This window comes from Chrysoperla carnea, chromosome X (genome assembly GCF_905475395.1).
Source record: "Chrysoperla carnea chromosome X, inChrCarn1.1, whole genome shotgun sequence".
Taxonomy (NCBI): domain Eukaryota; kingdom Metazoa; phylum Arthropoda; class Insecta; order Neuroptera; family Chrysopidae; genus Chrysoperla; species Chrysoperla carnea.
In genome coordinates, this window is record NC_058342.1 from 32052210 (window position 1) to 32066786 (window position 14577).

The 14577-nt window shown below is 29.1% G+C and overlaps 1 protein-coding gene across 1 annotated transcript; it reads left to right on the forward strand.

Annotated features, from left to right (window-relative positions):
* Positions 1-2905: 2905 nt before the first annotated feature.
* On the forward strand, positions 2906-9621 carry LOC123302770 (protein eiger). The gene is made up of 6 exons (XM_044885856.1): positions 2906-3352; positions 5844-6064; positions 6148-6196; positions 6272-6431; positions 7085-7221; positions 9336-9621. Exons 1-6 carry the CDS (start codon positions 3110-3112, stop codon positions 9594-9596), a joined length of 1071 nt encoding a protein of 356 aa, XP_044741791.1. The 5' UTR covers positions 2906-3109; the 3' UTR covers positions 9597-9621.
* The last annotated feature ends 4956 nt before the right edge of the window (positions 9622-14577 follow it).

The following is a 14577-nucleotide window of genomic DNA, read 5'->3' on the forward strand; positions in this document are numbered from 1 at the left end:
AGGGCGAGTATATTCCGAGCACATCGATTTCTCAAATTGACTTCTGACTTTATCTCGAAAACTGCTGAGTATAATTTGTGAGATTTAGCTGAAAAACGATATCTAGGAAATTTGCAACAAAATTAAAACTTAAAGTACCTAAGAAAAGGAAAAATTATCACACAATGAAAAGTTCCTGATGACCCCTCAAAATTTTTTTTGGATCCGCGCTTGTTGTATTGTACTACAGCCTAAATCAGAGCCAGTTACTTTAGAAAGTTGTTATTTTTAGCTTTTTAATTACCATTTATTTGGTTAAAAATTTAAAGATTAACACGGGCGGATCTTAAAACAGAAATAACTTTTATTTTTTAAATCGTGTAAGTAGTTTTTCAGATTTTTTTTAAATACATTTTTTTCAAGTCCTTCGGAAATTGTGAGAATTTCTCTCATCACAAGAGTAAAGGCGTAAGCTAAAGAATATTAATTTCGCAAATTTTCGAGCTTATTCGTGTACTTTCGCTATTTTAATATAAGTCGGACTGAGTAAATTAAAAAAAAACTTGTCATAGAAATATGGTGAAATTAGTTGAAATATTTGACGCATGTGCAGAATCCATGAGTAAATCTTTCATCACGTAATAAAAGATTATCGAACTTCTGACGCGAATACTGACGGGTTAACTAGACAGTAATATAAATGACATGTTTGTTATGCAGCGGGTAGCTAGGTCAATTAAGAATAATTAATCATTGGTACAACACGAATAGTTCCATTCCTTTAAATAGGAAATTCTCCAAAAAGATTAAAAGTTAAAACGCTGGCATAAAATTATAAAAAACTTTCAAGGTTAGAATTGGCGCCATCTAAATATGTGCTATTGTTTAGAAAAAAACACATGCGAATAGGAAATTGTTTTAAAAAATATTATTATTTCACCTTGAACGCTATGAATATTAATTATGAAGTACAAGTACACTTGAGATCAACAAAATTTGAACAATTGTAAGTAATTTTAACTAACATCTTTATTATTTGAGCATCTCAGATGATCCCACATTAAGGATATGCAAGGATGGAATAATACTAGGGATTTCAATAAACTTTATAAATACATTTTTTAATTAACAAAGTTTACAAAAATCATCAAAAAGTACTAGGTCATGGGGCTTTTTAATTTTTATTTTATCGTTCAAAGTTGGTTGAAAAAATGATGAATCATAAAGGATATCTACAATATAACTTTTATCTACAACTTTTATCTATGAGTTATCTTTTTCAATTGAATATTTCTATATCAAAAAATTTAGATAATGTGCCAAAAAACTATCTAAAATATTTAGACAATCTTGTAGTTTATAAAAATACCATCAAAATATAAGTTTGTCGATGATATCAAAACAAAATTTTAATTTAATTATGAGATCATCGAAGATTCATCATTTGAAGAACAGAGACGACTATAGTTAGTTTATTAATGATTGAAGAACGATATCTATATTATCAAATTTATAAGCAGCACTTTCATACAATAAATTATATATTTTTGTAGTTGCATGGTATTGTAAAATTAAAAATAACTCATTATTTGACTACAAAGCATGTATTTGGTTTATATGTATGTAACCGTGGAATAAACCAAAACTTTTTTACAATACTGTAGGTTTACAATCACCTTAAAGTTTTGAACTTCTAATAAAACACACTCGTTATAAACGTGACGTTTTAATAACAATCAGTAATAATTTACACAAAGTCTGCTTCATGTTTACTGAATTGGAATGTACAAATGGATAATATTTGATCCATTATGAATATTATGTCATGTCATATTACAATAACGGATACACAAAGCTGACGGCCCAGAGGGGATTGATTAAGGAAATCCACTAACAGCTCTCATACACATAATATTTGTCCAAAATATAAATTTAATCTAGTGCAGACCCGTAAGCATAGAGGGGGGGGGGGCGTTAGGAGTCAGTTAGGAGTCAATGGTTAGGATGTATGAGCATGGCAACAATAATTCATTTAAAGGATCAAAATTTTTTTATAGGTAGACTTTTACTCAAAGAATATGTGTTTAAAATTTCGGCTTAGGTATCCATGCGAATTTTTAAGAAAAATATCGTTGAAAATCGATATGAAATACATTGGCTCTTATGGAGGAATATCAAAAAACGACATATTTTGAAAGTTTAGGATCAAGCCAGCAAAAAAATCAAAGCAAACTTTACTGAAAAAGTAAGCGCTTATTTTATAATATACGAAGATACGACAGGAACATGGTTCCAACTGGGTGTCCCACGACACCTCTCCTTTTTTTATATTTAAACTTTTATTCTATCTCTAACGGTTTACAAGATTGGTCCTACGGACTCAAGACCCAATTGACCTATGTTGCTCATTTACGAACTGGACCTGACTTTTTACGTCCTAAACACGCTATAAAAATTTCAGCTTGAAATCTTTTTTCGTTTTTCAGTTAACGTGTTGTCAGACGGACAGACAGACAACCGAAAATCAACTAATTAGGTAATTTTATGAATACTTATACCAAAATTTTTTGATAGTATTAGTATTTTTAAGTTTTACAAACTTGGGACAAAACTTAGTATACCTTGATATATTTCATATATACATGGTATACTTTGTAAAAAAAGAAATTTAAAATTTATTTGATTATTTCAGCGATATCTGTACGTTACAGAACGAACTAAATTAAATATGTACTAACAATTGTTAATAGTGCATATGAACAACACTAGATGACTCTACTCTATGTGTGATAATTCTTAAACAAGTAATTAAAAAATTAAACATTAATTAATACTACAAGATGTCTCTATTAAACTTTAAACAAATACAAACAATGTATGTTTTTGTTAGCCTATCTAATCAGAAACATCTTCTGTGGTCAGTGGACAGTGGTTTTACGACCTACAATGCAATTCTCAATCTTCAATTTATAAGTTAGAAAGGAACAGACAAACGAGCGACCATAATAACAATTCTAATAATTAAGATTAATTGTTTAAAAAGTGACTTAACTCATAAGTGAAATAATGTCTTTACTGAGTTGAATATTGAGACACACGCGATCAGTCCCGAAACATCGCTCTTTTCAAAATGTTAAAAACGGATACGAAATGTGTTGATTGTGAGAAAATTATGTATTTAGAAACAAAGCGAAAAAATACGAAAAATTTTTGGATTGGCACAATTTTATTTATAATTGTTGCGTTCAATTTGATTTTAGCTGCTTTTGTTTATACTTTGCAACGCGATTTACGATATTTGCGTTACGAAGTTGATGTTTTACATGAAATTTTACAACCATATGCATCGGCAGTTGCACCGCAAATCACCCAAGTAAGTTATTTTTTGTGTCTATTTTTGTGGATGTGTTGATAACAGAGAATGGTTAAAAATCTGTATTTGATAACCTTTTAACTAAAAGTTTGATAAAGAAATATTTCAGAATATTCAAATTTTAAAAATTGTGCCCAAATCTTGCACTAGGTGTGTGTGAGTCATTCAGAGAGACAACGTACATTCTTGATTCTACACCGGCTGTAGAATTTTGCGTAGATGAATCATCGTAAAACAATTGGTTTTGAATTTATTATGTGTCATGTATTTCAAAAGACCGAATAGGTTTGGATATTGCCTGGATCTGTGCTGGTAGAAAATTTAAAAATTATTCCTCTGCCATGAAAAATTCTTGTATAGTTTGTTTAAATATTTATAGTCCAAGGAAATTAGACATTTGGTTATTTAAATTCTGAAACGATTTTCTCAACGTAAAGTTGATTCAAAAATTGTTCTGTTTTTCCCTGGCCATGAAAAATTATTGTATTGGTTTTTAATTTATTGTTTGTTTAAATGTTTATAGTCCAAGCAAATTAGACATTTGGTTATTTAAATTCTGAAACGATTTTCTAAATGTATAGTTAATTCAAAAATTGTTCTGTTTTTTCTCTGCCATGAAAAATTATTGTATTGGTTTTTAATTTATTGTTTGTATAAATGTTTATAGTCCAAGAGAATTAGACTTTTGATTACTTAAATTCTAAAACGATTTTCTCAATGTAAAGTTAATTCAAAAATTGATCCGTTTTCTTTTGGCATGAAAAATTCTTGTATTGGTTTTTTAATTTATTGTTTGTTTAAATCTTTATAGTTCAAGCAAATTAGACATTTGGTTACTTAAATTCTGAAACGATTTTCTTAAGGGGTTATATCCAGTTGCGAGTTTTTTTTTTGGGAAGACCAGTTATTTTACATAAATATAAAAAATGTATACATATAGGACATTTCTTTAATTTTAAGATCCCGTTGTCCGATTTCAAAAATTTGATTAGGTACTGCTCCTGTAGTCGATCTTCTGGAGGTTCTCTCTGGTTTGGATTATCCAAAATGAAAAACTCTTTAGTCGATAGATGAATACAAGTAGCAATCGAAAGAGTAGTCAAAATTCAAATTTTAGACAAAATGCCGGCCTCCAAAAAAAATTCAAATTTCCAACTTCAAAGTGATATAAAATATTGGAATAATTTTCAGGAATCTTATTCCTTCGATTAATACTTGGGAAAAATATCTAAAAAGATTGTGTGAAAATTCGGGACCGATCGGTCGAGTCGTTTCGGAGAAATCTTGCTCACCGAAAGCCTGCTTCAAAAGACGTTTTATATATACACTAAGTTAAAATTTTTTCTTTGGCGCTTTTATCTTCGTGAATATTTCTCGGGTCAACTTGAAATTTTCGCAGAACGTACTTAAATATATGAACATCCGAAAATGCAAAAATGAATCGATTCTTTAAAAATTCTAACGGGATATAACCCTGGAAAATACACTAATAACCAATTGTGAATTTGCGTGGAGTATTTTTTATTTTCTCATGTCATGGCTGTCTTTAAAGAATTGGAGGCACTGGGTACTTTTCGCTTATAGGGTCCCTATTGATAGAATCTTCACCTTGTAGAAGCCTGTTTTTGGCCAAGGGAGACAATTTTCAATCTGCATCGATTGTTTTTTTGCTACTTAGAACCAATCTTTAATCCGTGGAAGCCTGTTTTTGACGCATCGAGGTATAATTCAATACACGAAAATCATTTTTTTGGCCAGCCTAATCAATCTTCAATCCTTAAAGACCTTTGTACAAACTTTTAGTTTAAATCCAGTATTTATGTATATAAACCTACCGACTCACAGAGCAGATGTGATTGACATTAATTAAATTAAGTAATTGTCCTTTGAGTTTTAAAATTATCTTCAATTGATTGATTTAATTTCAATTATTACTAATAAAGTTCGAAGAATGATTATCATATTATTATAAAATTTTCAATAGAGATGGTTATAGAAATATCGAAAAAAATTATTTAAAAAAGTTGCCTAGAATATAAAAGGTAATGGGCGCGGTACAGTACCCGAAAATCTATGAAACGAATTTTTAAACAAACAAAAAATTTCCCCTCCAAAAATTATCAGATGGGGGCTTAGTATAAAATTAGAATTAGGATTTTGTGTACCTGATTTTATTTTTGTTTTGGTGTTTAACTAATTAATATATTTTAAATTTATAAATATTTATAAATTACAAATTAATATAATTTAATTAAAAACAAAGTTGCTGACAGTGAATGAAACGAAGCTTAGATTTGAAGCGGGACGTGTAATGATAAATAACCATAATTAATTATATTTATAAACAATTTACCATAGAGTTACAAAATAGTTAAGGGAAAAGCGTTGAGACTGCTCGTTTTAGAATTTTAAAAAATTACACGAATTTGCTTGGACTATGTGCATAAATAAACATTTTATTTGGGTTCAATAAAATTTTTCGACATTCCAGAATTATCACGAATATGTGCCATCAGATTATGAGAATGATAACGATATAGTAGGGACACCAAATCTTCCAAAATTAGATCGAAAAAAACGTGATATTATACAAATTCGGGATGATGGTGTACCAATTTTGGATGAGCCGTATAAATCAAATAAATATCGTCCAAAAACTACCACAGTTGCAACATTAAAATTCTATAATTCACTTCGAAATGTTCCGTTGAGGTAAACATCGAAATTTTATCAAATAGCACAATAGAAACGAACTAATTTGTCAAATTAAATTCTAAATAACGATTTTCTTCCAGAAATCATACTCATCATGGATCAGGATTACATTATCCAAAACATAATCACGTATGGTTTGAAAATATTTTTCCTCCCTAAAAACTAATCAAAATTTTGCTATAAATAATGCTAAATTTTTTTTAGAATCATAAATTTGGTATAAAGTCACGACCAAAGCGTAAATTATCAGCTCGAATGACCGCAAATCGTGAATTAGTTGAGGAATTTAATCCGGAAAATCATAATAAACGTTCAGGAAATTCATCACGGCATAAACAGTTCATAACTAATGCACATTTTTATGGTATGAATATTTAGTTTTGAACTGGACAAAATGATTAAGGAATTTTCACAATAAGATGCTCGTTTTGATTTATTTTTAGGATTCCGTATTCGAACCAACGGAATCCTATTACTTAGGCACCGCCACCTGCCTTTGTAAACCATACTTTTATACTACACAATTTAATCCCCCCCCCGTACCTATATTAATGCATAATTTGATACCTCCTACATCTAAGTGTCTCTATATTGGTGAAATAATTTAATAAATATATATATTTTTTTGTTTTCTTTATAAATAAAGACAAAAAAATATTTTTTTTAGTATTCGCTACCCAATTAAATCAATTTACAATCAATTATTGTTTTATGACAGTACCCTCTATATTATCTAAGTGACACCTACACTTACTAATTTAATGATTTTGATATGTTTGTGAATTCATAAATCTTTCTATTTTTCCCATAGCCACATCTCCCGAATCAGGCCTCAGATCGAAATTTTGTTAAGAGCTTTTCCATTTGTCTTGATAAGCTTAATTTACTGGTATAATTTTCTGTTATAAATAACAGAACACCTTAATTCCTGAATCAGAATTGACCAGTTCAAAGCTAAATTTTGTAATTTTTACACCAGTTAACACATTTTGTTTTTTTTTTTTTTTGAAAAAAAAGGGAATGCTGCCAATATGATTGATAATTGTAACACAGTTTGGACCCTTGGAAATTGGGCTAAAAGTCATAACGATTATTTACAACAGAACGATGGACTTGTTATTAAAAATACTGGAATCTATTTTATTTATGCGCAGGTAAGAAACAAAAATTTTAGTCCAAATTTAGGAAAATTAAGTTCATTTGTTTGATTCCCCAGAAATACCAATCGATAAAACCGCATAAAATTTGAATGTATTTTAACTGTGGTCAAATTGAGAAATATTTGTTTAGGTATATATATTGCTTCACGATAAACTCAAATAATTGACTGAGTGCATTGTTGAAATACTATGTATACATCAGTCGTAACGAGGGTACATAGCGCCGGTCGCAAGTATTAAGTTAAGAACATAAGTGATACCTAGTGAAAAACTGACATCACAGCTGAAAAGAATGACCCAAAAATAGTGGGTTTCAAAAAAAATTGCAATAAGATCGGATCAAATTTGGTTCAGTCATCAAAAAAATCGAATTTTTGAACTTTATGACGTCATCAGAATCCAAAAAATTTAATTTTTCACTATCACATCCAAATTTTATCCAATTTTGATAAACCAACTATGTAATTCTACTAAGTTTGGGTCATACTTTTCAAATCTGTGGTGAAAATTAACCTAGCTATATAAGATTTCAAGAATGTGGAGTATTGGTCCCGGAATTAAGCAAGTCAGTGATAGCTAGTGAAAAACTGACACTACAGCTGAAAAGAATGACCCAAAATTAGTCGGTTTCAAAAAAAAATTCCAAATTCGGATTAACGAGGGCCTACTGTACAATGGATCATGTCACTGGGAATAACAAGAATCAATTATTTAATCAGGGTCAAAATATGAATTAAAAATTTCTATGGAAAAAGATGACGACAAGAAAAAAGTAATGAACATGCTTAGTTAACAGATTAAATGAGTTTAAAACTATTAAATAGATCAAAGAGAATTTGTTGTTTTAGTAAAATACTGAAATCAGGACTAATATTGATTTAGCCTTGACATTCGTTTTAATATCAATATGCATGTCTGTTTATTCTACGGAATATTAAATCCATATGTGGGAATCAACTGTTTTTATTTTCATTGTCAATTATGCGTTCGTTCTTAATAGTCCCGGCAAAATCCGTCAATGAACAGGTTTCATTTTCGCATGGAAAATTTTTGCAGAATCCCGTTTAAAACATGCTCCTTACCCGGTAGGATATTGTTTAAACTAATTTTTTTAAACAAATAAATGAAAACAAACAATTGACTGAGTTAATTGTTGAAATACCATGAATAGACAATGTTGATTACCCTATCACATTACACATACATAACTGATATTCCCATATAATACATACTATACAATTTACACCTAATTTGCGCCCTCACGGGTAAACAGTGCTGTTTACGAAAAAAATAAAGTTGTTTATTTTTTGATAAGGATCATTTTTTACATTTAAACTTTTGTTCTATCTCTAACGGTTTACAAGATGGGTACTACGGACCCAAGACCCAATTGACCTATATTGCTCATTTACGAACTCGACCTCATTTTTTACGTCCGGGGTACGCTGTAAAAATTTCAGTTTGATATCTTTTTTCGTTTTTGAGTTATCGTGTCCATAGACGGACAGACAGACAACCGGAAATGGGCTAATTAGGTGGTTTTATGAACATCTATACCAAAATTTTGTTGATAGCATCAATATTTTTAAGCGTTACAAACTTGGGATTCAACTTAGTATACCTTGCATATTACATATATGCATGATATAAAAAGTAATATTGACCGATGCTTATTAATTTGATAATATAGATATCGCTCTTCAATCATCAATACTCTAACTATAGTCGTCTCTGTTCATTAATTGATGGATCTTCGATGAACTCATAATTAAAATAAAATTTAGTTTTGATATCATCGACAACCTTATATTTTGATGGTATTTTTATAAATTACAAGATTGTCTAAATATTTTAGATAGTTTTTTATCACACTCTCTAGATTTTTTGATATAGAAATATCCAATTGAAAAGGATAACTATATGATTCATCATGTTTTCAGCCAACTTTGAATGATAAAATAAGAATAAAGCCCGATGACCTAGAAAGTTTTTGTGATTTTTGGAGACTTTGTTAATCAAAAAATGTATTTATAAACTTTTATCGAAATCCCTAGTATTATTCAATCCTTACATATCTCCTTAAAACTCATAAACGTTTTTTTTTTCAGTTGTATTATTATCATCCAAAAAATTTATCGGGATTTTCAGTACTACGTAACCAAGTAAGTAATTTAATGACATGCGCAGTCTCATTACATGGAACAAAACAAATGGATAATCGTACGAATTCGTGTTATGTGGCAACGGTAGCGCATTTAAATGCTGGTGATATTCTTCAGATTCAGGATCATCATACGGCAAAATGTATCTTTCAGGATGACAAAACTTACTTTGGAATATTTAAACTATCCGATATTAAATCTGAATAATTTTGCATTTATTTTGTTTTATATAGGGTGATCCATTTACAAAAAGTAAAAAGTTGGTCGATAAAATGTTTTAAAGGACTGTAGTATTAATATTAAACGATTAACGACTTCTAGAGTCGACTTTTAGAGTCGTTATTAATTTGTAAATTTACACTAAAATGATTTGTCCTTATTTTGTACAAATAAACTTGTATTTAATTTATTTTGATTATCCCAAATTTATTAAAATTGAAATCCTTAAAAAAAGCGTAAGTATTTAAGAACCATTAATTTTAGCTTTAAAAATGTCCATTCGCTTTGTACGATATGTTTTGGAAACATTGTAGATATCAAAGAGTATAGGATAGAGAAGGAGCCAGTAAGAGGTAATGTAAAATCGTAGTATACCAGTTTAGGCGGCTCTACCGAGTAAATCTTTCAAACTTAATAGTTGATCGCTACAGACTCTAGATGTCACTTACATTTATATTTCATATCTCTTCTATCTTATACTCTTTCGTAGAAAAGAGAGAAATTTTTGCATGAGACAGTTACAAAAATTTATAATACAAATTCCAATCCCGTTGTCACTTTCTCCATTGGTATATAATACGCAAATATTCGGCATAGCACTGTGAGAGCTGGCTTGTTTAAGAATTAAGAGTCACACGTAGAGTAGAGTCATCTAGTGTTGCTCCTATGCACTATTTACAATGATTATAGTTGATTGTTAGTACTATTTTAATTTAGTTCGTAACATATAGATGTCGCTAAGACGGTGGTGCCCCTCATAGTCAGATTTTCCTATTTTCTTTATTACTATCGTGATATCTTTATTACGGCTCATGATTGGTCTTCTTTTAAGCGTTTGTTCATTCGTGGTTTGTTGTAATTTTTCAAAAATTTTTAACCAGCCTTTCTTTTTCGGATATTTCTAAGTTTCTTTATTGGCAATCGATTGGTCACTATACGTTTCATCTTTTGATTATGTGCGGTTTTCCTGTTTTATTCACAATTTTCTTTAGAAAGTTAAACTTCTCATTTACAGGGATTTAGAAAATAAACTTTCTCTAAGAGATGGTTATACAATTTAAAATCAAATTAAATACATTTTTGGATAACTGCAAGAAAATGAAAAACTATGTACGACCAAATGATGAAAAATAGTGAACAATCATGACCAAACGAGAAAATGGGAAAAAAATAACAAGGTGGGGGGGGTATCAGGTGATTATTGTATCTGCATTTTTTCATGAGAGCTTTTTTGTTTAATAAATTAAAGTTGTACTAGAGCCATCTAGTGTCGGTTACATCCACTAATACTTTAATATACCAAAATATCATATTTTAAGAAATAATACATAAAGTGATACTTTTTTAGATAAAAAATAGTAGAGGTCTCTAGCAACGCAATACTTTGTCAACAAAAACACATTCCAGAAAAACGACTGTAGTTTTTCCTCACATTTTAAATAAAATATAACTCTTTAAAAGAAGCATGGTTTGTTTGATAATATTCAGAGCTTACTCCTAAAATTAATAGATGGCGCTGATAATAAAGTTATTTCTTACTCAATAGATGGCTCTAATCTAATAAAAATACACATTTCTAATTAAAATATGTGATTTTCTGGAGCTAAATATCATTTCACTCAAGTTTTAATTAAACCCAAGTTTATTTGAATATGTGCTACTGAAATTTCATATTTCCAGTTCAATATAAAGCTTTTTGGCTGTAAAATCGTTACTTATTCGAAATAAAGGCGTATCCTTGTTTGACCTTGAATATTTGTTGGAAGGAATTAGGGTAGAGATAGGCGAGAATAAGAATCATACACATTTTTTTTTCATATGTATATATATATATTTTTTAAAATGTTTTTTTTTTTGTTTTTTCATTTTCTTAAATCGACAAATTTTTACTAAATTAACACTTATTTGCAATTGTTTTTTTTTTTTTTTTACAATAATTATAATTATGATTTTTAAATCAGATAAAAAAAATTGTGTATTGAGTAGGCATAGTTACAGTGTGTTTAAAAATTGTATACCCACACAAACACACACATATGGAATGAATTTTATTCTTAAAAAACACGATTTCACGATTATTTTATTTCGAGAAGTTATTCCCGGCTCTCAAACAACTGTGATTCATGAATTGATTCATTGATACCTTTTTTGATATTAATTAAATTCCTAATAAATGTTCCTTCTTGTATTTTGGAAATTATACAATCTTTAAGGGTGCAAAATTAATTTTTTTTTAACAGGAGAAAGCTTGATAAGAAATTTTAAACATGATCAGTAACTCTGATATTCTTAATTTGAAAGTCTCGAAATTTCTTCAAAATTCAAACTATGAGATCAAGCGCTTGTTTAATAATTCTGACACCTTCCGAAAATTTTTCAACAGAAAAACCGTCATACATCCAAGTTAAGAAGATTTTTAAACACTTAGTTATTTTTGAGACCTTCTGTCTAATTTTTCGTACTATAAATCAATTCTTGAATGACCGTTATGTAGTATAAAAAAAGTGATAAAATTTTTAAACACACTGTAATTTGAATTCAATACGAAATAAAATTACATTTTGACCAAAATTTTTTTTTTTGGTCTGTCTAAAAAAAATATGTGCCCCAAAAAATTATTTTAATAAATATGCATGAAGGGCTTAAATGCACAATTATCAAAACATGATGTGTCCATTTTTGGCACAGAAAACACATTCGTTGCACAATTATTTTCAAGAAATCCTTTAAAATATTTTTTTTGTTTTTTTTTTTGGACATCCAAATTTAAATCTTTGTGTATCTGATTTTTTAAAAATATTTTAGGATATCACAGCGAAAAATATCTGTAATTATATTACAAATAGTGATGTTATATTTTTATGACGTAAAATCATTGTGTCGTGGTCTGAACTATTTTATGTACAAGTGATTTTTTTTTTTTTAGATTAAGATTGAGAAGTGATTTAAAAATTTTTTTTCTTAAAAATGGACCATATCACAGACACTGAATAAATAATTTTGTTTATTTTTTTTATTCATTTGATACATATAGTTTTTCCGATTGAACTGATTCTGATCCAGGAATTGATTCATTTGATTCATTAAAAACATTTCAATTTTTCCTTGAACGCAATCTTTTCTGAACTTTTACCCGATTTCCTCTATCACATTTCGTCACGCTAAGCAATACCCTTCTCTTCCATGAGCGTACCAATGAGGGAGCAGGTTAAAGCGCCCCCCCCCCCCGCTGAAGCCCCTGTACGGGATTTGCTAGCTTTGTCAAAATTCAATTGAATTTATGAAATCTGTAGACAAAAATTTCCTATATGTTCCCCGCTAGGCCAAAATATTTCCACCAGCCCCTCCTTAGATAAATTTTGTGGTACGCTCATGTTTTCTCCATCCAATCGAAAGCAAAAATCTAAAAAATTTATCTTCTTTTTCATCAAATTTTACAGGAATTCTACACCATCGTAATTACATGAAACTTTTGGTCTATTAACCCTTCAGAACCTTTGCGTAGAGGGATTCTTTCATGCTTACTTAAAATTTGCTTTTACAAAACTTTTTTTACTTTCACAAAATTCCATTCTTTCCAGGAATATAAATTTTCTTAAAATCTCAAAATATAAAGTAAAATAGAGTTTTTTTTTCATCACTTCAGTAAAGTCGGTTAAAAAAACCACAATTCGGCTGGTTTCGTACGAAAGGTCAACCTAATCTGAAGGGTTAAACAATTAATACAAACCTGTTCAAAATAAAATGAATCAATTCTAGTTCAGTTTTAAACTTCAAATCTATTTAAATTTTCATTTAACACCTGCTTTTCACAACTAAGAAAAAAATGAGCATCTTGTAAAGTCAATTGTGGGCCCAATTTTTTTTATAGGCGAAATTTTTGGCTTCGCAGAGTGTTTGCTTAGGCTAGGAGGACAAACTTAGAAAATTCTAATTCTAAATGTAGCCTTTTCTTATCTTCTAGGAAGAAAATTCTTTGTTGAGTGGGGTCTTTTTGGAGAGAGGTTCAAAAATCGGCTGTTTTTTCCGATTTCCATATTTGACAGGTCTGTCGAAGTTTGTTTCCGACCTAAACAATCAGCCCTCGCCAATTTCGCCTATTGAAATTATTGGTATTACTATGGACGGTCATTATAAGTAAATTTCAACGAAAACGAAAAGGAAAATTAAATGAAAACTCAAGAAAATTTTTATTATTATTTTTTTTATAAAGTAATTTTTTTTTTGAATTATATAAAACAAATTATCCAAGATTTTTTTCGAAACGAAAAAAAATTTTGTAAATTCGCATAAAATTTTTGTACAAAATTTTCATCATGTACTCTTAAAAAATTTTCTCTAAATGATCACATACAAGTAAAAAAAAAAAAAAATGAAATTTTTTCAAAGAAAATTTGTTTTTCCTAAAAAAATAAAAATTTTTTATCTCAACAAGTTTTAAATCACAAATTAAATTGAAAATAATATAGAATAGAATATTTCTAGAACCTTAAACAAAATTAACATAGTTTTTCCCCTCTCGAAAAACAATCGATTAATTCGAGAAAAGATAATTTTTCCAAAATTTCATATAATATATCAACAGACAGAAAAAAAAATGAGTTTGTGAAACAAATTTTTCTGAAATAACAAATATGGCCTAAAAAAAAAATTTTTTTTTTTTTATTAAGGGATGTACAATTTACACAAGGGAAAAATAACTGTCATGGTGATGTAAAAAATACACCCCTGAGTGACAATACTGATAAAGGCCCGATTTAAAAAAATGTCGACAACACAGGGAATGCCAAAAAATGAGATACCACACTTTGAAAGCAACCTATTTCGTAGTTCTGTCCCCGAAATTATTTTTCTAGTCTATTTCGAAAAGAGTAACCATTTTCATCAAGAAGATGATTCTATTTCAAAACCGTTCAATTTTCTAATATTTCCGGCCCGACACTTTTAAAAAATAGTATCGAAAATGGAA

Excerpts from the sequence above, each read along its gene's own strand:
- LOC123302770 (XM_044885856.1), top strand. The coding sequence starts at position 3,110 with ATGTTAAAAACGGATACGAAATGTGTTGATTGTGAGAAAATTATGTAT. Across the intron at positions 3,353-5,843 it reads TTGCACCGCAAATCACCCAA|AATTATCACGAATATGTGCC; the intron begins GTAAGTTATTTT and ends TCGACATTCCAG. Across the intron at positions 6,065-6,147 it reads CTTCGAAATGTTCCGTTGAG|AAATCATACTCATCATGGAT; the intron begins GTAAACATCGAA and ends ATTTTCTTCCAG.